Source organism: Camelus ferus, chromosome 23 (genome assembly GCF_009834535.1).
Source record: "Camelus ferus isolate YT-003-E chromosome 23, BCGSAC_Cfer_1.0, whole genome shotgun sequence".
NCBI classification, from domain to species: Eukaryota; Metazoa; Chordata; class Mammalia; order Artiodactyla; family Camelidae; genus Camelus; species Camelus ferus.
The window spans coordinates 31258125-31281811 of NC_045718.1; the positions used below are offsets into that span (position 1 = coordinate 31258125).

At 44.3% G+C, this 23687-nt stretch overlaps 1 protein-coding gene across 3 annotated transcripts in view; it reads left to right on the top strand.

The window, feature by feature from the left end:
* NVL (nuclear VCP like) overlaps positions 1-2136 on the top strand; it is a 79402-nt gene extending 77266 nt beyond the window's left edge. For 2 of the 3 annotated variants that reach the window (XM_014562139.2, XM_032466618.1), the window contains exon 23: positions 1813-2136. In XM_014562139.2, the coding sequence (XP_014417625.1) occupies positions 1813-1857 (45 nt within the window). In that variant the 3' untranslated portion in view covers positions 1858-2136. The remainder of the gene's footprint in view (positions 1-1812) is intronic. The other variant, XM_014562136.2, reaches the window with a different exon arrangement.
* The last annotated feature ends 21551 nt before the right edge of the window (positions 2137-23687 follow it).

Here is a 23687-nt window from a genome sequence, read left to right on the forward strand (position 1 = left end):
CTGTTCTAGCCGTCCTCAGTGTCACCTGAGGCCTTGAGTACAGATGTGAATGTCTGAATTCTGTACTTAAGTTTTGCCAAAAGTGACAGCCACTGCTACTTCGAGTATTTAGCCATATAGAATATAATTTGGTTTTGTTTAAATAGGTTTTTTAAAAAATAACTTTAGGTTTTCAAAAAATTGAGCAGAAAGTACAGATTTCCCAAATACTGCCATATGCACACCCACCCACACCCACACATACACACACACACCCCCATTTCCTTTACTATCCACATCCTGCACCAGGAGTTTTACATTTGTTGAATCTACACTGACACATCATGATCACCCAATACTTTACATTAGGATTCATTATTTGTCTTGTACATTCTGTGGGATTTGACAAATGTATAATGACATATGTTCACCACTATCACATCATACAGAATAGTTTCACTGTCCTGTGTTCTACCTGTTCAACACTCCCTCAACTCCTGATATTTTTTACTGTCTCTATAGCTTTGCCTTTTCCAGAATATCATACAGTTGGAATCATTCAGTAGCCTTTTCAGATTGGCTTATTTCACAGCAGTATGCATTAAAAGTTCCTCCATGTTTTTTCATGGCTTGATCGTCTACTTCTTTTTAGCGCTAAATATTTCATTGTTAGGATGTCCCATTCACATACTGAAGGCCATCTTGGTTGCTTCCAAGTTTTGGCAATTATGAATAAAGCTGCTATAAACATTTGTGGACAGGTTTCTGTATGGACATACATTTTCAGGTGACTCTGGATCTTCTGGTAAGAGTGTTTAGTTTTGTAAGAAACTGCAAACTGTCTTCCAGAATGACTATACCATATTGCATTCCAACCAGCAATAAATGAGAATTCTTGTTGCTTCACATCGTCACCAAAATAAACAAATAAATAAAGTTAGTGTGACCACAGTGAGATTCCACTACACATCTATCAGACTGACTAAAATTTAAAAGACTGACAACACCAAGTGATAACAAGGATGTGAAGCAATTGGAACTCTCATACAGTGTTGCTGAAAGTGTACAATGATACAACCAAATGGAAAATGCTCTGGCAGTTTCTTATAGATATTAATATAGTGAAGAAGCCTCTGCTTCTGCCCCCCATTCCCATCTGGACCCAGTATAGTTTAGAATTTTGCTTTCCTGACTGATTAGGTATAGGCATAAGAATCTCTCAACATGACTTTTTGGGCAAACTTCAGTCAACAATTGTGAGAGTCTTGGGGCATTTCCTGTAAAAAGTGTAAGGAATTTAGATGCCTGGAGGTGAGCTCAGCTCTCTTTGCTCGGGCTTCCATACCAAAGCACCACCCACTGGGCATTTTCTCCCAGCTCCAGAGATTAGATGCCCAAGATCAAGATGTTGGCTGGGAGTGGTTTCTTCTGAGACCTCTCTGCAGGTGACTGTCTTCTCCCTCTGTCTTTACAGGGTCTTCCCTCTGGGCATGTTTATGTCTTAATCTTCTCTTATCAAGACACCAAGTCCTACTGGATCTGTTAGAGCCCACCCTCCTGGCTTCATTTTAACTTAATCACCACTTTAAAGACCCTATGTCCAGGTCCCGGGTTCAATCCCCAGTACCTCCTCTAACAACAGATAAATAAGTAAACCTAATTACCTCCCCCCACCAAAAAAAAATTAAATTAAACTAAAGACCCTATGTCCAAATGCAGTCACATGCTGAGGTACCGGGGATTAGGACTTCAACAGATGAACTTCGGGGAACAGAGTTCAGCTCACATGAGACAGTGATCAGCACTGTGTTCTGTCTTCTCCCCTCCTCTCAGGATCAAGCGATGTATGAAGCTCTGCAGTGGTCCCTCAGCGGGTGACTTCTCCAGCAGCAGGCCCTGGGGGAGTCCTGTGCATTGAGCTGACAGAGAAGCCCACGTGCTCTGAGCTGCCCACTTTCAACCTGACACATGTGGTTTCACGTAAGCGTTTTATCCTCAAATTAATGAGGCCGATTCGGAGCTGAAGATTCTCCCCATCTGACCAGCTGTGTATGGAAACACCCTACCTCCTGTTCTAAGAAAAAGAAAATTTTTATAACTGTCAAAATAATAGAAATAAAATGATTTTTTTAAATAAAATGATTATTTTGGAACAGCCTCAACTGTACTATAGAAAAGTTGGAATTACAGTAAAAAGGTCGTTTTTCCCCCTGAACCATCTGCGAATAGTTGCCAGGGAGTCCCATCACCCCCAAATGTGCATTTAATGTATATTTTCTACGCACGAGGAGATTCCCCTCCGTGACCAACCATGGAAACGACATCAGCAGTGATAACTGCCGCCACCTAGTCGTCAGGCTCCATTCAGGTTTTCCAGTTGTCCCAATAATGTTCTTGTAACAACAGGGTCTACTTTAGAATAAGCTGTGGCAACTAGTTGCTGTTTCTCTTTGGTTTCCTTAAAGTCTGGAACAGCTCCTGTCTTGACTTCCGACACTCCTCAACGTTACAGGCCAGTTACTTCACAGAGTGGCCTCAGCGTGCGTTTGTCGGGTGTTTCCTCACATTAGACTCAGGCTGTGGGTCTTCAGCGGGGCTTTCATGAAGTGCCACGCTCCTCCCCGCTGCATCTTGTCCGTGGTGTGCAGCCTGGATTTGCCCCATTGCCGATTATGTTCATGTTGATTGCTTGATGAAGGTGCTTCTGCCAAGCTTCTTACACGGTTAAGTTACTCTTTTCCTTTGTAATTCATATGTATTTTGTGTGGAGGTACTTGGAAGCTATGTAAATGTTCCATTCCTCATCAAACTCAGGTGTCACTATTTTTTCAGTGTGTCGTCCATTACTGTCATTATATGATGTTCACGTTGTCCCAGGCCCGGCCGGTTGGGAGCCCCTTCATGCTGGCCTCTGTGTACCTTGGACAAGCCTCTGGCTGATACTTTCTGAGGGGCTTAATTTATGTCATGCTTTATCTCACTCCCCATTTTCAGTGCTGCTTACAGTGTATCCTGAGGTGGTCTAGACGGCTTTGGTTTCCTTTTTTTTTTTCTTTCAAAATTTCTACTCCACTTCACTCTCCAAAAATGTTGATGCTACCTTTAAAAATGTAATTGACAAAATGGAGAAAATATAAATAGATAAAAGTAAGTCGGGTAAATAAGACAGTCCTTTTGTTCAGGGAGCCCACAGAAGGACACAGACACCTAAAACAGAATCCCAGTGCCCACGGAGGGGCCATGAAAAGGAGGGTGCTGCCCAACCCCAGAGGCAGGAACACCCAAAGCAAAAGCAAATCAGGATCATGTCCTCAGCTTAGATGATTAAAAATGAAAGTTAAGTGAAATCACAAGTGTGGCCCTGGAGGTCTTAAATAGTTACTAAATTTGAGTAGTACTTTTGACTCTGCTTGATATCAGCCAAATCAAAAGAGAAACACAGTCTGGGTTTTTTTGTCTACTTTTTTTAGGTCTATACTGAACTTTCTAGTTTGGCTTAGGTAGTCTAGCTTAACCTAAACATAAAATGTAGAATGCATCAGAGATTAGACAGGCTGCATGTCCTTCCACTTTGCAAATCAGCTGTGATCCAGGTTGGACAGTAGACAGTTATTGGGCAGAAAGCCAACCAACCAATGTCACGGGTATTGCCAGCACTTCTCCATAAGGAAGGAAAGAGAACGTGTTCTAAGCACGATCTGTGTGCTCAGTACGTTCTCTTTAATCCTCCCAACTCTTACTCCCCATACAATGGGGATCAGAGGGCACCCCCATTTTATCATGAAGAATAAGATTCAGAGTTTGTTCAGAGTCACCTGCTAATACTGAACAGTCTGAACTCTGGCCTACAGCTATGCAGCTTTTCTTTCTGATGAAAAATATCCAGTCCAGTGTTTAGAAACATCTGGAGTTATATCTTCTGTTCTAGCATTGTGAAAGATTCAGCAGTTTTAGTAAACGCTGTGTGCTAAGCACTGATAACATAACAGTGAACAAACTTGGAACTCGTTGCCTAATTTGGTAGGTGTGGCAGAAATAGCTAATTGTCCCACAATATCCAATCCCTCCCTCCTTCCTTTGAGTAGATCTGTGAGACCTATCTCACTAGTGTCAGCATTTTTTATTTTCAACTGATTTTACGAAATCAGGACAAAAATATTCAGTTAAACATGCAGGTGTTGCAGTTGTCTGACTTTGGGTCTTCTGCTAAGTTTCATGAGGAGGGGGTCCTGGTGGTCTTGTGTCCTCAGCATCCAGCCCAGTGCCTGAGTCACAGGAGGCACTTCATAAATGTTAAATGAATTATCTTTCTTGGACAACAAGACTGTCAAAATTAACTGCTGGCTGGTCCCCAGTGCCTCTGGATCCATGTGAGAACTCAAGATGTAGATTCATAGGTAACAGAAATCTAACTTTGTCATATGAAAAAAGATAATGGGACACGTGAAGAGCCTGTAACCCATGGTTCCCACTCCGACGTACATACCCAACAGAAATGCATGCACCAAAACAGCAACAGAATTCATAATTGACCAAAACTGGAAACAACCCCAAAACCCATCAGCAATAGAAGAGATAAACATAGTGGTTTCACGCCCTAGAAGACTACACAGCGGTGACAAACTGTACACAACAGCACGGGTGATTCTCACAGATACTGAGTGGAAACAGCCAGACCAAAAATCTTGTGTGATTCTACTTATTAATGCATAAAATTCAAAAAGGTAACTAACCAATGCTGTTACAGAATCAGGTTGATGGTTGCTATTGGAGGGCAGAGCCTGAAAGGAGCACAAAGTGGGGTGACCTCTGGGGCACTGGCCATGCCCCTCCCTGATCTGGTGATGGCTGCGTGGGCAGCTTTGCTTTCTGATGATCCACTGCGCCATATGCTTAGCACCACTCCTCTCTGCAAGTATGTTCACTTCAGTTAAAAAGCTTTTTTAAAAAAGATTAAAATGAAATTTTTTTTCTGTAATTCCTGATTCTTCAACTGATTTTATAGTAAACATTTCAGAAATTAAAACCAATAGGAGTGAAAAAATGTTCTGTCTAATTTAGGAAGTTCTTCACTGAGATTTCCAGTCAAGATGGTGGACTAGTAGGACCACGAGCTCACCTCTCCTCATGACTGCAACAAAACCACAGCTGACTGCTAAACAGCCATGAGGGCAGGGGAGGGGGAAGACTGGAACCTGGCAAAAAAGATCTTCAACTGGAAACATAAAGAGGGAACCACAGTGAGACAGTAGGAGGGGCGTGGTCGTGATAGAATTGGGCCCCATACTCCCTGGGAGGGCGACCCACAAGCTGAAGAGTAAGTCACAGAAGCTCTCCCACAGAAGTGAGAGTTCTGAGCCCCACATCAGGCTCCCCAGCCCAGGGTTCCAGCAGTGAGAGGAGAAGACCCCAGAACATCTCGTTTTGAAGGCCAACAGGGCTTAACTCCAGGAACTCCGTGGGACTAGGGGAAACAGACTTCACTTTCTTGGAAAATGCACACAGAATCTTGCCTGAACCAGGGCCAAGGGCACAGGCAGTGACTTCATAGGAGCCTGGGCCAGACCTGCCTGCTGGTTTTGGAAGTTCTCCTGGAGAGGTAAGGGGCATCTGTGGCTCACCCTGGGGACATAAAAGCTGGTGGTGGACATTCAGGGAATGTTCACCCACATGAGCTTTCCTAGGGGCTGACCTCTTGCTTGGATCATTAACACAAAGACCTAGCCCCACTCAACACCTGTAGGTTTAAGTGCTGGGAAGCCTCAGCCACACAACATACTGAGTGGGAACACAGCGCCACCCATCAGCAGACTTCCTAGCCCACCTCTAGACACACCCCCGAGACACAGCCCTACTCACCAGAGGGCCAGGACCAAGCTTCAGCCAGCAGCGGGCACGCAACAATTCCTCCTGCCAGGAAACCTGCACAAGCCTCTAGTCCAGCTTCACCCACTAGGGTGCAGGTACCAGAAGTAAGAAAATAACAGTCCCAAAGCCTGTGAAAGGAATCCGCAAACCCAGGCCAGACTCTATCCTGGGACCAGCTGGACCCTGGCCCTTGGGTGATGAGAGAGGAGTGCACTGCCGGGATGGGACACAGGACGTCTCCCACAGAGAGCCACTTCTCCAAGGTTGAGAAACGTAACTAACCTACTTAAAAATACAAATAGAAATTTAGACAATATAAGAAGGCAGAGGAATATGTTCCAGTCAAAGGCACAAAAAATCCCAGAAAAAGAAATAAGTGTTGAGATAGGCAAACTATCCAAGAAAGAGTTTAGAGTAATGATTGTGAAGATATTCAGAAAACTCAGGAGGAGAATAGCTACACAGAGTGAAGCTTTTAGCAAAGAGTTAGAAAATATAAATGGTAACCCAAACAGAGCTGACGAATACAATCACTGAAATGAGTAATACACTAGAAGGAACCAAGAACAGACTGAATGAGGCAGAACGGATCAGTGCGCTAGAAGACAGATTAGTGGAAATCACTATGCAGAACAGAAAAAGAATGAAAAGAAATGAGGACAGTTTAAGGGACCTCTGTGACAATATGAAGAGCACTAATATTTGCAAGATAGGGGTTCCAGAAAGAGAAGAAAGAAAGGAACTGAGAAAATATTTGAAGAGAGAATAGCTGAAAAATTCCCTAACTTGGGAAAGGAAGCAGTCACGTGCTGGCCAACAAAGCAAGCCTGAGTAAAATTAAGAAAATTGAAATCACACTAAGCGTCTTTTCCAACCATGCACTGAAGTTAGAAATCAAGTACAAGAAAAAAAAAAACTGCAAAACCTGCAAACACGTGGAGGCTAAACAATATGCTATTAAACAAGCAGTGGATCACTGAAGAAATCAAAGAGAAAATCAAAAATATTTTGAGACAAATGAAGGCAAAAATACAACGATCCAAAATCTCTGGGACACAGCAAAAGCAGCTCTAAGAGGGACATTTATAGCAATACAGGCTTACCTCAGGAAACAGGAAAAGTCTCACATAAACAACTAAACTTATACCTAAAGCAACTAGAGGAAGAAGAATAAACAAAACCCAAAGTTACTGGAAGGAAAGAAATCATGAAGATTGAAGCAGAAATAAATAAAATAGAGACTGAAAAAAAAAATAGAAAAGATCAATGAAACTAAAAGCTGGCTCTTTGAAAAGATAAACAAAATTGATAAACCTTTAGTCAGACTCATCAAGAAAAAAACAGAGGGCCCAAATTAATAAAATCAGGAATGAAAAAGGAGAAGTCAAAATCAACACCACAGAAATACAAGGGATCATAAGAGGCTACTGTGAGCGACTATATGCCAACAAAAAGGACAACCTAGAAGAAATGGACAATTTCTTAGAAAGGTACAGTTTGCCGAGACTGAATCAGGAAGAAATAGAAAACATGAATAGACCAATTACCAGCACTGAAATTGAATCAGTAATTTTAAAACTCCCAACAAACAAAAGTCCAGGACCAGGTGGCTTCACAGGTGAATTCTACCAAACATTTAGAGAAGAGTTAACATCTATCCTTCTGAAACTATTCCAAAAAATTGCAGAGGAAGGAACACTTTGGAACGCATTCTATGAGGCCACCATCACCCTGACAACAAAACCAAAGATATCACAAAAAAAGAAAATTACAGGCCAATATTACTTATGAATATAGATGCAAAAATCCTCAACAAAATACTAGCAGATTGACTCCAACAATGCGTTAAAAGGATCATACACTATGATCAAGTGGGATTTATCCCAGGATGCAAGGATTTTTTCAGTATCTGCAAACCAATCAATGTGATACACCACATTAACAAATTGGAGGGAAAAAAACATATGATCACCTCAATAGATGCAGGAAAAGCTTTTGATAAAATTCAACATCCATTTATAATAAAAACTCTCCAGAAAGTGGGCATAGATGGAACATACCTCAACATAATAAAGGCCATATATGACAAACCCACAGCTAACGTCATACTTAATGGGAAAAGCTAAAAAATTTCCTCTAAGATCAGAAACAAGACAAGGATGCCCACTCTAGCCACTTTTATTCAGCGTGGAAGTTCTAGCCATAGCAATCAGGGAAGAAACTGAAATAAAAGAAATCCAAATCAGAAAAGAAAAAGTAAAACTGTCACTGTTTGCAGATGAAATGATACCATACATTAAAAAAAACCCTAAAGAAGCTACCAGAAAACTACTAGAGCTCACCAATGAATTTGGTAAAGTTGCAGCATAAAAAATTAAGATACAGAAATCAGTTGCATTTCTATAACTAATAACAAAATAGCAGAAAAAGAAATTAAGAAAACAGCCCCATTTACCACTGCACCAAAAGGAATAAAATATCTAGGCATAAACCTGCCTAAGGAGGCAAAGGACCTGTACTCCAAAAACTATAAGACACTGATGTTAAGAAATTGAAGACAACATAAACAGATGGAAAGATATGCCTGTTCTTGGATTGGAAGAATCAATATTGTTAAAATGGCCATACTGCCCAAAGCAATATACAGATTCAATGCAATCCCTATCAGATTACCAATGACATGTTTCACAGAGCTGGAACAAAAATGTTAACATTTATATGAAAACAGAAAAGACCCCAAATAGCCAAAACAGTCACCTTGAAAAAGGAGAACAAGGCTGGGGGAATCATGCTCCCTGACTTCAGATTATACTACAAAGCTGTGGTCATTAAAACAATATAGTTCTGGCACAAAAACAGACACATAGATCAATGGAACAGGATAGAAAGTCTAGAAATAAACCCACACACTTATGGTCAATTAATCTACAGCAAAGGAGGCGAGTATATACAATGGAGAAAAGACAGTCTCTTCAACAAGTGGTTCTGGGAAAACCAGACAGCTACTGGTAAAAGACTGAAATTAGTACATTCTCTAACATCATATACAAAAATAAACTAAAAATGGATTTAAGACTCAAATGTAACCAGATACGAACTATAAAATGCCTAGAGGAAACATGGGCAGAACACTCTTTGACATAAATCCCAGCAATGTTTTTTTTTGAACCAGCTCCTACAGTAATGGAAATAAAGCAAAAAACCAAATGGGATCTAATTAAACTTAAAAGCTTTTGCATAGCTAAATGTACCATCAACAAAACAAAAAGACAACCTGCAGAATGGGAGAAGATATTTGCAAATGATGTGAATGAAAATGGACTAATTTCCAAAATATACAAACAGCTCATCCGGCTTAATATCAAAAAAAAAAGAGTAACCCAATCACAAAATGTGCAGAAGACCTAAGTAGATGTCTCTTCAAAGAAGACATCCAAATGGGCAACATGAAAATATGCTCAACATTACTAATTGTTAGAGAAATGCAAATCAGAACTACAATGAGAGATCATCTTATACCAGTCAGAATGGCCATCATTAAAAAGTTTACAAATGATAAATGCTGGAGAGGGTGCAGAGAAAAAGGAACCCTCCTACACTGTTGGTGGGAATGTAAATTGGTGCAGCCACCATGGAGGACAGTATGGAGGTTCCTTAAAAAGCTAAAAATAAATTTACCGTATGATCCAGCAATCCCACTCCTGGGGCATGTATCCAGAAAAAATGTAACTCAAAAGATACATGCATCCCACTGTTCACAGCAGCAGCACTATTTACAACAGTCAAGACAAGGCAACAGCCTAAATGTCCATCGACAGATGACTGGATAAAGAAGATACGGTATATTTATACAATGGAATACTACTCAGCCATAAAAAAGAATAAAATAATGCCATTCGCAGCAACATGGATGGACCTAGAGATCGTCATACTAAGTGAAGTAAGCCAGAAAGAGAAAGAAAAATACCATATGATATCACTTATATGGGGAATCTAAAAAAAAAAGACATAAATGAACTTAGTTACAAAACAGAAACAGACTCACAGACATAGATAGAAAACAAACTTATGGTTACCAGAGGATAAAGGGGGTGGGAGGGGATAAATTGGGAGTTTGAAATTTGCACCTCTTAGGGAGTTGATGGAAATGTTAGGTATCTTAATTTTGATCGTGGTTTCATAGGTGTATACATTTATCAAAATTTATCAAATTGTACATCTGAAATATGTGTAGTTTACTGTATAGGAATTATTCCACAATAAAATTGCTTAAGAAAACAATAAGAGTATCAGTATTGAAAATGTGAGTTACTTAAAAGAGAAGAAGTGCATAGCATGCTCAAGGATGAGCCAGCCACCATTTCCTCCTGCTTTTTCCCCTGGAGCCCGAGGCACTTTGCTCACACTGTCCTCCCATCTGGTTAGTGGTGAGAAAATAAGGTTGAAGAGGAGAGTGGGAGCAAATGTTGTTATTTAAATTAGTCCAACACTAATACCCTTCTCTCCTCCTGGGAGAATATGAGCTTCAGGGATGCGTACAGCCATCAAGGTTGTCCAGACAAGAGCTACCTTCTAGAATGCTTCCTTAGGTAGCAGGTTGACCATGCAGTCTGTTTCCACTGTAGGGAAGCCTTGCCCGGGAGGAACTCGGCAAAGTTCGTTCCAAAGAATTCTTTCTCAGGTGTGGAGATAAATGGTCCCCGTTATGTCACAGCCAAGGACATTATATTTTCGAAGACCACAGTCAGTCTCAGGATGGAAAACTCTGAGTTCACTAGCTTCCTGTGCCCCTCTGTCTGAACACCTACTCCTCCTCCCACAGACCCACCATCCTCAGTTCTTCTGATCGGTAATCAGTCAGTTATTACTTAGAAATGTTTGTTCTCACAGACACTGACCTAATTCAAGCTGTTATCACCTTTCATATATTTACTTTGGCTTCCTGTTAATCTCCTGTTCCAATCTCTTATACCTTAGTGCCAAGGTTGCCTTTCCAAAATACTAATTAGTCATTCACTTAGCTTAACGACTGTCTACAGCCTAAACTCATTGGTTTAATTATACATTACAGATTACTTTGTAATCTGACATCAACCCCCTCCTTTGGCACCTGTCCTGCCCCCTTTCCCCTGACTGGATTGACTGCCTTTCCTGTGAAACACCGTGTTCTTTCCCATCTCAGCCTTTGCTCACGGTGTTCCCACTACCCGGCACGCCTCCTCCCTCCACCCAAACCCACAGGGCTCACTTCGGGGCTTGGACTAACCTTTCTTGAAAAGACCTGCCCAATCCCTCACTCTGCTTTCTGCTCAACCTGTGCTCTCTGCTGACCTGGACTGTGGCACTCAGGCTCTCTGCTGAAGGACCAGACTGAGATTCTAAAAGGCAGAGTCCCTACTCATTTTTGCATCGATAGCACTCGACACGTAACAAAGTAACTTGTTAATTGCACGACTGAATCCCTTTGTGGCACAAGGCACAGTTAACACTGGGGACGTTTGGTGGAGATTTTATGTTGTTTCCACCCCAGAATCTATCAATCTGGGACTTCATAGCTCATGGCTCCCTGAAGAGAAATCAGCAAAGCTTTGGGGGTGGGGCGTCCTCTGGTATTTAGTTACTGCTGGTCAGATGTCCTTTAGCAATACTTCTCTGTGGCTAAGGAACCCCTGAGTGTGCTCAAGGTGTTCAAAAGAAACTGTTTTTAAGAGCTTGGCCTACACAAGCATTCGCTGAAGCAGAAAGCTTTAAGGAGGAGATTATATATATTTATTACAACCAAAATTCTAATTACCTCCTTCTTTGCACAGACAGGAAAACCTGCCCTCCTACTCTGGCTGATGGTGAGTGAGCCACGTAAATGGACAATGGGTCTTCCTCACAGATTCCAGGAAGTTTTGCAGGCTTGTACTTTCTCAAAACTAATACTGCAGAAAGCTAAATGAATTTCACAATAACTGAGGCCTCTAGAACTGGCTGTACTAGGCGAGGGAAACAGCTTAGTTCTGGGAATTGTATAAGGAAGTCCTTTTTTTAAAAAAAAAAGCCCTATCTGAAAAGGGCGTCAAAAGCAAGTTAATTAGTTCAACAAACACTTTTTGAGCATCTACTTGATGTCTCCTTTTCTTCAATTGCCTCCTGTATTATTCTCAGCTCACTAAGATCTTGGATGTTGAAGCAGCAGTTAGATTCTCTAACCCTTTAATGCCAAACTCGGTTTGTAGTCCAGCTCAGATTCACTTATTAAAAATGAAATTTTGGGGGAAGAGTAACAGTTCAGTTGTAGAGCAAATGCTTAGCATGTACAACGTCCTGGGTTCAATCCCCAGTACTTCCATTAAAAAAATTATTTTTTAAAATCTTTAAAAAATGAAATTATTTGTGCCACCTTAATTTTGCATCTTGCATGGCACAGGTTTGGAGCATCAGTGCTTTAACACAATGTCACAGGCTTTGTTGTTGCTAGCAGCATGGGATAGGGGAGGAAGGGGAAGGTAGGCTTATAAACTATATTCCTAATGTATCAAAACTGAGACATTGGGAGTTTGAGATTTGCAGATACTACTATATATAAATAGATAAACAACAAGTTTATACAGTTATAGCACAGGGAACTATATTCAATATCTTGTAGTTTATAGTGAAAAAGAATATGAAAATGAATATATGTATGTACATGTATGACTGAAACATTATGCTGTACACCAGAAACTGACACAACATTGTAAACTAACTATACTTCAATAAAAAATTAAAAATTAAAGAAATCTGAGACATATAGTATCTTCATTTTATATTTGAGAAAACTGAGGCTCAGAGAGGTTCAACAACTTGCCTTGATCACACAGCTAACAAGCAGCATCTAGGAATTCAAACTGGAGACTGTCTTAACTCTAAAGCCTTTGTCCTTCTACATCCTAGGGGCTTTTGGGGCAGGAAATGGACTTGAGTGTCATGTCCCCTGGGAAACTCCCAAAATGCTTTCTAAGTCATTAACTAGTGTTAATTGTAATAATAGTCATCTGTATTAAATAGTGAATAACATTTTTTTTAAAAATTTGAACTCAAGCAACTACTATCAGAAACAGAGTTTCTGTGACAGAGTTTACACAGTTGCTACACAGTAAACTCTGAAGTTGTGACAAACAGACAAGCTTTTAAATGACTGTACGGTCTTTCTGAGGAGATAATTGTTTTTCAAGCTCTAGACTGCAAAATGTAGCCACAAAGGTAAAAATGAGAACAGTGAGGGTACAGCTGAATGTGTGATTTAACTACTTATGGAAATTTTCAAATATATATATAAAATAGTACTCCGTTAAAACCAAATGAAATTGCCATTTTTGTAGGTCAAACAGATCAAATGTCGCAGTGTCATCATGGTTCAACCAAACAGACTGATTCCCTCAAGTGCCCCATCACCCATCTTCCCAAGTGATCAGCTCACAGCCAATCTCTTTCTATTTCTTCCCTTACTACTCCTCACCCTGGATTATTTTGAAGAAAATCTGAGGCAACCTATCATTTAATCCATATATATTTTAAATAGTGATTTTTAGGGCTGGGGTACAGCTCAGCGATAGAACTCATGCTTAGCATGCATGATGAGCCTGGGTTCAATCCCCAGTACTTACATTAAAAACAAACAAAAAAAGCCTGTGACTTAAATGGATAAGGTGGAGGTAAAGAAATAGCTATTTTATTGTCTAGCCTCGGGAGTAAAGGATTTAAGAAAACGGGCAAATCTTTAACTCTAGGGCCATTAAAGAATGCTCATGTCCCTCCTTAGGGATAATCAGAAGCCAGTGTTCAAACTGTGTTTTCCTTTTCATTCTTTTTTTTTTAATGGAGGCACTGGGGATTGAACCCAGGACCTTGTGCATGCTAGGCACACGCTCTACAAATTGTGTTTTCAAATCCTGTTGAATTCTGGGGAACAATGGGTATTTCCCCACATTGTAAGGGAGCTGAGGTCCTCCAGCAGCATTACCATTTGGGTTTATTTTGCAAAATATTACCTACAGTTTAGTTACCTCCTTTTCAAGACTACTGAATCGTAATGCTACAAAAGCCCTTTGAATCCTCTGTCAGTGTTTCTCAACTCTGAATGACACAAAAAAATCAAGTGAGGCTTTTAAAAACTATGCCACCTGGGCCCCACTGCAGACCTAGTGAACCGGAGTCCCGGAGTGGGGTTGGGGAACTGCAGCTCGTTCAGTCTCCCCAGGTGATTTTTTAAAATTTAAGTATAAGCGACATACAAAATTATATTAGTTTCAGGGGTACAACACAGGGCTTTGACATTTATATACATATGAATCGATCACCACAATGTCTAGTAACCGTCTGTCACCATACAAAGTTATTACAATATTATCGACTAGATTCCATTCTGTATCGAGGTGAATTACATGACCAGGTAAAACTTGAGTCACGTTAAACGGAGAGAAAGCAAAAGTGAGACCAGCAAGCGCTGGCTTCCTGCCAGCATTGACTCACTGAGCAGAAGAGGTGGAGTGCAGTCCAGACATTCCTGTCTCCCCTCCTCAAGGTGAAGGCTGTGGGGAGTTACTAGCCAGTTGACGCCTTTGGTTCCACGCTTTCCCCCTCTCCTTCCTTCCCTTCCCCCCTCTCCTTCCTTCCCTTCCCCTGCAGCCAAGTCCAGCCAGCTGACTGGTGGGTGAACTGACACATGACAATTAAAATTTGCTCCGGTGAAACCTCACAGGCTCCTTTTTTCCGCTACAGAAGAGCAGAAGAGAGGCATTTGAGGTTGAGAGGCCGTGCCGACTGGCCCCGGGTAGGGAGCGAGGAGTGATTAGCAGCAAAGGGGATAAGAGACCAAGGCCAGGAACACGTGTAACAAAGCCGAAAAAAAAGGGGGGGGGGAGACTTCCGGATTTACTTTAGGTCTCCAATTGTGAAGGACTGAGGATTTGTTTTCACTGGGGACCTGTAGCAGGTTCAGATGGCAGATTAAAGTCAAGCCAAGTTCATTTCAGGTGAGCCTAATAATTTTAATTAGCATCAGGGCACAATAAATACTATGGACTCTGCAGTCCATAGTCCACTCATAACGTGAAATTAGAAACTGAAAGGCAGTAATGTAAATGGGAGGAGAGAATTCATTAATTCATTCAACAAATATTTCTGGACTGGCAACAGGGAGCAGGTTCAGTGCTGGTTGCAGGCAAAGTCCCTCGCCGGAGTGCCTCTCTCCCCTCTGGGGGGTGCACGGCAGAGTCAGTAAATCCAAGGACTTACATGCGTATGCGCACACATATCAAGCAGAACAAGTGGTGAGTGCTGCGAAGAAAAGGAAGGGGCTGGTGAGGGCCATCTCTGTGCCACTGTCCCTTAACATCCTACTACTTTTTCATCAGAACCATACAAAACACAGTGACACCTGGTCAGCCTCTCCCTGGTGGACGGGAGGCCCCCTCTGCTATTTTCAAGCCTTGTAACAGACCAGGTTAGTGATTTGGTGGTGCCTCTGTCCTGCTCACTGTCCAGGGTAGGATGTCGCTGCATTGCTCCTGTCACAAGCTCCATCTGTGGCATCGATGGCCCGTAACCTCTGCAGGGGAGGGGGTGTGCAGAGCCATCAGCATAGCCACACTCCTGGTGGTCTCACGGGTCCTTACCTCAAGGCTGAGGGACAGCAGCAGTTTGTGAGCCACCTGCCTGCCCACGTTTTAACTGATTCACTTCTCACAGCAGCCCTGGGAGGGAGGTGTGCAGATGACGGAACTAGCCCACGGCCAGAAAGAGGCAGAGTCTGGGCAAGTCTTATCCACTGAAAACCCCTTTCTTTAAGACAACAAAGCACAATTATGAAAAGTTCAAATGTCTAGGGTTTAAATGACGCCCCAAGTGTAGTCACAAGGCAAAAAACAGTGACTCAGGAAGGAGGGAGGACTTAAATGCTCTTAAGTGCTGGCTGTGGGTTTGCACAATAGAGGATTAAGTGAAAGGAGCCAGGATAGAATGACCAACTCAGGTGTGGAGAGCAGTTTAACACACACGTGTGTGGGTAACTTTGTTCCTTTATTTTTCTGTTGCTAAAGGAATTTGGAGAAATTTACAGAAAGATAGATGAGTCATCCATAGTCCTGCTTCTCAGAGACCACTGCTGTTAACAGTTGTCAAATATCTGCCTGGTCAGATGGCTTGGGCTGATTTTTGTCCCTGATCAGATGTCAACATCACCTCCCCATGAAGCAGGTCTTACTGGGTTTCTGTCCTGTCCTTCCAAATTACCCACCTTCATTCCTACAATGATAGACTCCCAGAGGTAAGAGAGTCCTATGGCGACACCTGACCCCAAGGTCCAGGGGCCAGAATCCTTTTGCTTTATCTCTGACTGAGAGGCACCATGAAGTAAGAAACAGCTGCAGGGAAGGGCACCTCACAGCTTTGCAGGCTAGCCCAGGTCTTTCTCGGGCCATTCTGATTGTCGGCTCGAGCCTGACCCAAGGCTCCAGGTGAGGTCTGATCCTTAACACAGCACGCTGGGTGGGTAACCCAAATTGCATTGTTTTTTTTTGGTTTCTTTTTTTTTGTCTTTTTTGTCTTTCAAGCCATCTTCCTTGCAGTCAGTAAAAAAAATCCGAGATGTTTCCTCCATGAGCTGCTTGATATCATCTGTCTCAGTCAGCTCTGGCCGCCGTAACAAAATAGCACCAACCAGGGGGCTTAAACAATGCATTTATTTCTCACAGTTCTGGAGGCTGGAAGTCCAAAATCAAGGTGCCAGCCAGGTAGGTTTCATTCTGAGACCTCTTCTCTTGACCTGTAGGAGTCCTGAGACCTGGTCACTGGAAAATCAATACTCAAGGTCCTGCTGCTGGTCACGGGAAAATCAATATTTGAGAGGCAAGTGTTGGTAGAAATAGAAAACATTGCTTTTAATCAGAAAGTCAGCATTCTGGGTGGGGAGACAATAGACTCATGCCTCCAAAACCAACTCCAAAAATTCTGCTTAGCCATGAAAGTTTTTAAAAGGAAAAGGGGAGTTACTCTCAGTTAATCACCGAGATAGGGAATCAGACTCATTGCCATCGCCCACTGGCACAGGCTCATGACTCCTTGTGATCTTTCTTTAGATGCTGTCTGGTTCAGTTTGTTTGCCACATTAGTGAAGGAGAAGATAGGGAAGAGATCTGATTATCTGTTAATGACTTGTTCTTCACTTTCACTTCTTTGCTCTACAGAAAGAACCAACAGGTTAGGCAAGGTATTGTGTGATTAAAAGATTTGAAAGGTGTGCTTGGGCCAGAGAAGAGTAGAGCATGGGGGAGTCTGGTTTAAGGTTAGTTACAATATAGCTCTGCTGAAGTGACAAGACAGAAGGGGTCTCCTGTAGAGAGCTCTTTCCTGCCAAAATCCCCACTTGTCAGAACATCATTCCATTTCTATGGGATCATGGGTGAAGGTCCGTCTTCTGTAACTTCACACTGACCTAGGGGCCTGTATTCTTAGGATGCAAGATGTCGACATGTGTCTGTAGCATCTCTTTGCTGACAATTTTAGTTGCTCACTTACATATTTGGGCAGAACAAGCTACAATTACTTTGATGCCCACAAAGACAGAGATTATGATGAGCAATAATGTTGATCCCGTTCTCTTGGGACCTGTCCTTGGACTTGTGCCAGCCACAGACTTGGTGCTGCTCAAGATGGAGCAGCTCATGCGGTGGCTGCTGTCTGGTCATCATGTGGTTAGCTTTTACAGTGTCTGTAAAACAACTCAGGAATGTGCCTCAGACACTGAAGGACTCTGTGACTTTATTGTCCTAATCATTAACTGTTTGAGCCTGCTCTTTTGTGACTCAGGGAGGCCTGAGGGATTTCAGCTTTTCTACAAACAAGAGGCAGGGGACATGGAGAGGCCTTTGTACTTGAGGGGGGCCCCGCAGGGTTCTGCTCGGTTCCATGACCTCTTCCTCGTGTGTGTGTAGAGAGGAAGCTCTGGTCTCTCTTCTCATAAAGGCACTAATCCCATCATGGCACCCCCCCACACCATGACCTCATCTAAACTTCCCAAAGTCCCCAGCACCTAATGCCATCACATTGGGGGTTAGGGCCTCAACATACGAATGTTGGGGATTGCAAACATTTGGTCCATAGCACTGTGCCAGTTCCCCCAACCATGAATGATTTGTGAACCAACCCTCTTCATCAGAAAGGGATGACTTTTGGAAGGTCTGTAAAGTGAGCGCTGCCAGTCAGCTTCTCATCAGGATTGTCTATCTCATGCCAAACCTCAAGCCAGGCTCCCTGTAGCCCAAGTCCCCTTGGAAGCCAGTTAAGAGTAAGAGAGCAGAGATGTGAACAGGCAGTTTATTTATTTATCATTTACAACAAAAGGTTAGGAAGCCCTGCCAGGCTCTGTCAGAGAGCTGGGGACACTGTGGCAAACAGACACACAAGGCCCCTCCTCTCACAGAGCCCATGTGATGGTTCATGACTGAACCAACCAGTATCTGGCTAGGACGACTTCAGGTAGAGCTAAATACTAGGAAGAAAATAAATCAGTGGAATGGGTGGGTGCAGATCCAAGTTTCGTGGCACCTGAAGCTTCTCTGGGGCCCCTTTTAGAAAAAGAACACGTAGGACCACATGACTACATGGGGAAATTGGTTCCCAGGGCCGCCTTAAGGAAATATCACAAACTGGGGGCTTTGACAACAGCTTTCTCACAATGCTGGGAGCTAGAAATCCAAGGAGTCGGCAGGGCTGGGGCTCTGAGGATACGTCTGTTTCAGGCCCCTCTCCTTCCAGAAGCCCCAGGCGCTCCTTGGCTTTACCAATCGTCCACCTTCACATGGCATTCTCCCTGCACCTCTGTCTTCACTGGCTGTCTTCTAGTAAGGACACCAGTCTTGCTGGATTAGTGGCCCATCCTCCTCCACATGACCTGGTCTTGAGTTATCACATCCTTGATGACCCCAGGTCCAATAAGATCCCATTCTAAGGTACAGGGGCCAGGGCTTAGCCATTTTTTGGGGGGGGGGATGCAATTCAACCCCCAACACAAGGTTAGGACTCCTCCCAGGCTTGGAAGGGGCACGTGCCAGCCAGGGGCTCCGAGGCTTCTGCGTCCTCAGCATGGCACCAGCTGTACCCCGGCGGTGAGGATGGAGGATGGTGCAGTGAAGGTGGGCGCACCACCACTGGGGGCAGAGCGGGCCCACCAGTGCCCCTCCCATCCTCTCCGCCCACTCAGGAGGTCCCAGTTCCCGTTTTGTGGAAGCCCTCCTAGGTCTCTGTGCCCAAAGGCTTTCTCTGTCCCCTCCACTCCAGCAGACTCCAAGTGGCCCCAGCAGAGACCTTCAACCAGAGAGGAACAGGGTCCGTGAATGTACACCTCCCCCTCCTCATCCGTCAGAGGGACTTTTAAAAAACTCTTTTATTGTTAGCATAGATAAGGAAACACACGGAAGAAATCTAGAGCTTCATGAGTTACTCAGGCAGGCGCCCTGTCACCTGAGCGACGGGACCGTTCTGAGGCATAGTCCCCCCAGTCTCGGCAGCCGCAGCAGAGACTCCCCTTTCTGACTCATTTTCCCTTCCCATTTTCACAATGCTCCTGGGATCACCTTCCCAGGAAGCTGCTTGTACCAAACTCTTATCTCTGGGTCACAGCTTTGGGTGAGACTCTGAATCAGGCAGTGGGTAAGGAAAGGCTTCTTTAATGGGACCTGAGTATTGAGAAGGAGGTGGCCACGCAGGGAACTGGCCTAGTGCTCCAGGTGGAAGGGCCCGCGGGGGCCCCAGGCAGAGGGGTCCTGGGTGTGTGGGAGCAGAAGGAAGCCCGCTGTGGCTGGAGCACAGGCACAGGAGAGGCAAACAGAAGCTTTGAAACTGTGTGTGTGCTTTCGCAGCTACGTGGGAGGTGAGGGGCCACAGGAGGGAAGGTGAAAGGCCCCGCCTCCTTCTCCCTTTTACCCCCTACCCCCGTCCCTGCCGCCTGACACATCCATACTCACCGGAAGCTGCTTTCAAAACCCAGTTTCATGTGGCCATTCCAGTCCCACAAGACGTATCATTCATATCACGTAGCTGGAAAACCGAGACATCTCAACACGCGCTGCACTAAGTGCGGAGATCCCTGAATGACCAGGATCCAGCTTCAGGGCTCGGTGTTGGCTAAGGATGGAGATGCAACTGGTGTTGCCTAACCGGCTGCCCTGAAGCTCGGGTGCTGGAGCGGGCGGGTGGCAGACAGGTGCAGCCCCTTCCTCGGAATGAGTCTCTCCAGCTGCAGGGGAGGGTGAGTCAGGATGTTGAAAAGTGCCCCCACCTGAGGCTGGGCCGGGTGTGGCTCCCGCTCTGACTAAGAAGAACCTGCCCCTGCTGCTCCGACGTGAAGCAGGCCTTCCGCGGAATGCTCGTGTGGGTTGCAGAGTGGAAGCGTTTTGCTAATTTAAAAAAACACAAAAAACAAAAAACCTCAAGTCAAATTCACAGAGACAAGAAATAGAATGGTGGGTGCCGGGGGCTGAGGGGGAGAGGGAGTGGGGGCTGTTCAGTGGGATTAGACTCTCATTGGTTGTCCCACAGTGTGACTGTTCTTAACACTACTGAACCCTCCACTTAAGAAGGTTATGGTAGTGGGGAGGGAATAGCTCAAGTGGTAGAGCACATGCTTAGCAGGCATGGGGTCCTGGGTTCAATCCCCAGTACCTCTACTGAAAAGGCAAATAAACTTAACTACCTTCCCCCCTGCCAAAAAGAAAAGAAAAGAAATAAGAATGGTTAGGATAGTAAATTTTACATTATGTGTATTTTACCACAATTTTAAAAAGATCCTTAGGAAAAAACCAATGTCAGACAATAGTTTAAGCAGCAAGCAGTAACTGCCATGGTCTGGAACAATTGTGACATATCCTTTTGTCTCTGGCACTGTCCCAAGTGACTCATTCCAATACCTTGATGCTCCCAGGGGCAACAGTCACCATCATAACCAAAACTCACAGTGGCAGTGCCTTAAGTATTTGATCTCCACGGCCCAGGCCTGTGGCCGGGAGGTAGATTGATGGATAAGGAAACCAGCTCAGAGAAGCTAGTGAATTTGCTCCAGGCACACAGGCACTGAAGGCCCTGTTTTTCTTTTCCATGGCTATTCTGAGACATCTCGAGGTGATAGCTTCCTCCAAAAGCCACAGAACACTGGTGACCCAGCCGGGATCCTTCCCAGAGCTGCCCTCACAGGTCGGCACTCCGTCCTGGGCCCTGGCATCTGGGTTTTACAGCTGAGGCTTATTAAGTAGCTGCCAGTTGTCCTCCTGATCAAGAGGAGGAGTCGCCTCTTGGAGGAGCTCATGACATCCAGCTGTCCACCTTCTTTTCCTGTTGGCAAACTGGGCCCAGGTTTTGCCTGTTTTTGCTAGAATGGCAACTTTATTATCTAAACCTGGTTTTGCAGGGTGGAATTGTTTGGGGGAAAGAAATATATGCTTCTGAGCCAGCTCTTAAAAATGTTTGGTTCAATGTGAGCCCCAGGTTCCTGTTCCGACATCCACTTAAGCACTCCGTGGCCCAGTCAAACGTGGGAACAACTTAAGGGGTTTACAGGCGATGCCCCTGCCCCCAGCCACCCTGTTGGGAGCCATCCCTGGGCCTGCTGCCCAATTCCTGGGAGTGGCAGAAGTGATGCTGTCTTTTTTTAAAACTTCATGTTACACTAATTAGGAGAGGGCTCTGGATTCAAGAGAAGTGTTCATTGTGAAGTCCTTTTTAAGCAATGCAAATGTCATGGATTTTGAATTTAGACACTGGATTTGAGTTGACTGGGGCTTTAGACAAGTTACTTATTCTTTCCTATTCGTTTGTCTTCTTGGCTGCAAAATGACACTGATACAAATGTGAGGACTAACCGCTCCCGAAGAGACCAGCCTGGTGCCTGGCACGTGGTAGGGGCCCCATTAATACTGTCAGCTAGAGTATTGTCAGTTAGAATTCTCTGGGAATAAGCAGGCTCATTGTCCTTTCGTCCTCAGAAATAGTTTGGCTTCTTACCATACCCTGTGAAGTAGATTAAAGTTCTTCTTACACCCTTGCTGACATTATTATTTGCTCAGCAAACTTCTTCAGAGCCAGGGTAACTAACTCACAGGACAGCTGGGTCCGGAGGCGACGGGAGCAATGCCACTTTCTCCCTAGGAGTGCAGCCATGGGCCTGAGTCCGGTGCAGAGACGGCTTGCTTCATCATTAGCTGTTTTTCTCCCTGGAATGTGTGGAGGTGGCCTGGGGAGTGGGCGGGGCTCAGCCCTCACCGCAGAGGGATACCCTCCTAGTTACAGCCTGCGCTGGAGCATTCGGGGACCCCAGGATTCCAAACTGGGTGGCCCTGTGGCCCCAAACCCTCGCTTCACACAGGAACAAACAGCTTCTTCAGGGATAAGTACCTGAAGAGATGTGTCATGTTGTGCTGGTGAGGTTCCGGGCTCAGAACAAAGCTAGTGAACATGTGGGTCCCGGGAGATTACACTGGCCAACTTCTTCCTCTAAGTGAGAGCAAGATTACCTACTTTACATTGTGTGATTTAAAAGGAGATAATGATGCCAAATTGAAATAGGACAGTGATTTTCCTAATACATGGTCACCCTTGTCCCAGATCCTTAAGAAAGAAGACAACAAAAGGATCAAAGGATGGAGTTGAGACCGTCTGAGCCCACCTGAGGGGGTGCCCCGGCAGCCCCCAGGGAGCCCCGCCGCAGCGCTCAGGGGCGGGCAGCTTCCCACACACACTTAGAGAAACCTGGAAGAGCAAGGAAGGGCTCTAGATCAGTTAACTAAGAGCCAACTCAGTTCCCAAAGGACCAAGGAGGTTTTTGAAGTTTTGACTTTTGCCCTTTCCTCTGGCCGATCCCCTCCCTCGGGTGGAAACAAACAGGACTTCAGACCCGGCTTGTCTGCTGGCCTGGGAGCTTCGGCCCCAGAGGGAATCAGCAGCACTCAAGGGAAAGAAAGATATCTTCAGGAATTTGATGAATTTGTCATTCAAATGATTTTTGGTGAACTCTCTTGCTTTAATTTATCTGTTTCTGAGACGATAGCAGGAGGTGAAAAAAACTGCTTTTATAAAATTGAGGCATGGCAGAGCTTGAGTTAGAATCTGCCATTGTTCAACTCTGAGTCCTGAGGTGGAGGGTGCGGGGTGCAGTGGGATGAGCTACCAGATTTATGACCCTGTCTCTGTGAAGAGAAAGCACTTTCCTCTGGCTGGGTCTCGAGCAGTGCCCTTTGGAAAGCAGAGGTGTAAGCAGCCTGCACAGGGTGCTGTCCTGTGGGGCGCCCACCCCAAGAGGCAGCGTGGGGAGAAAGCAGGACCCTGGCGGCAGGCTGGGCAGCCCAGCCAAGTGGACACGCAGGGCTTGGAAGCCTGGCTTGGTGGGCCAGGACTGCAGGGGAGTCTAAAAAAATGATACAAACGAATTTATTTACAGAACAGAAACACTCACAGTTATAGAAAACAAATTTCTGGTTCCCCAGGGCGAAAGGTGGTGGGGGTAGGCATAAATTCAGAGTTTGGGATTAGCAGATACAAACTCCCATATATAAAGAAGATAAACAACAAGGTCCTACTGTACAGCACAGGGAATTACATTCAATATCTTGTAATAACCTATAATGAAAAAGAATATATATATGTATAACTGAATCACTATGCTGTACACCAGAAACTAGCACAACATTGTAAATCAACTATATTTCAACCAAAAGAAAAAGGAAAGGTGACATGAAAGTGTCAAGACAGCAACAGAAAAGAATCACTTTATAGACATTTACGACCCAGCCTGAAGGGGAGGGCAGCTGTCCAGATGTGCAGTT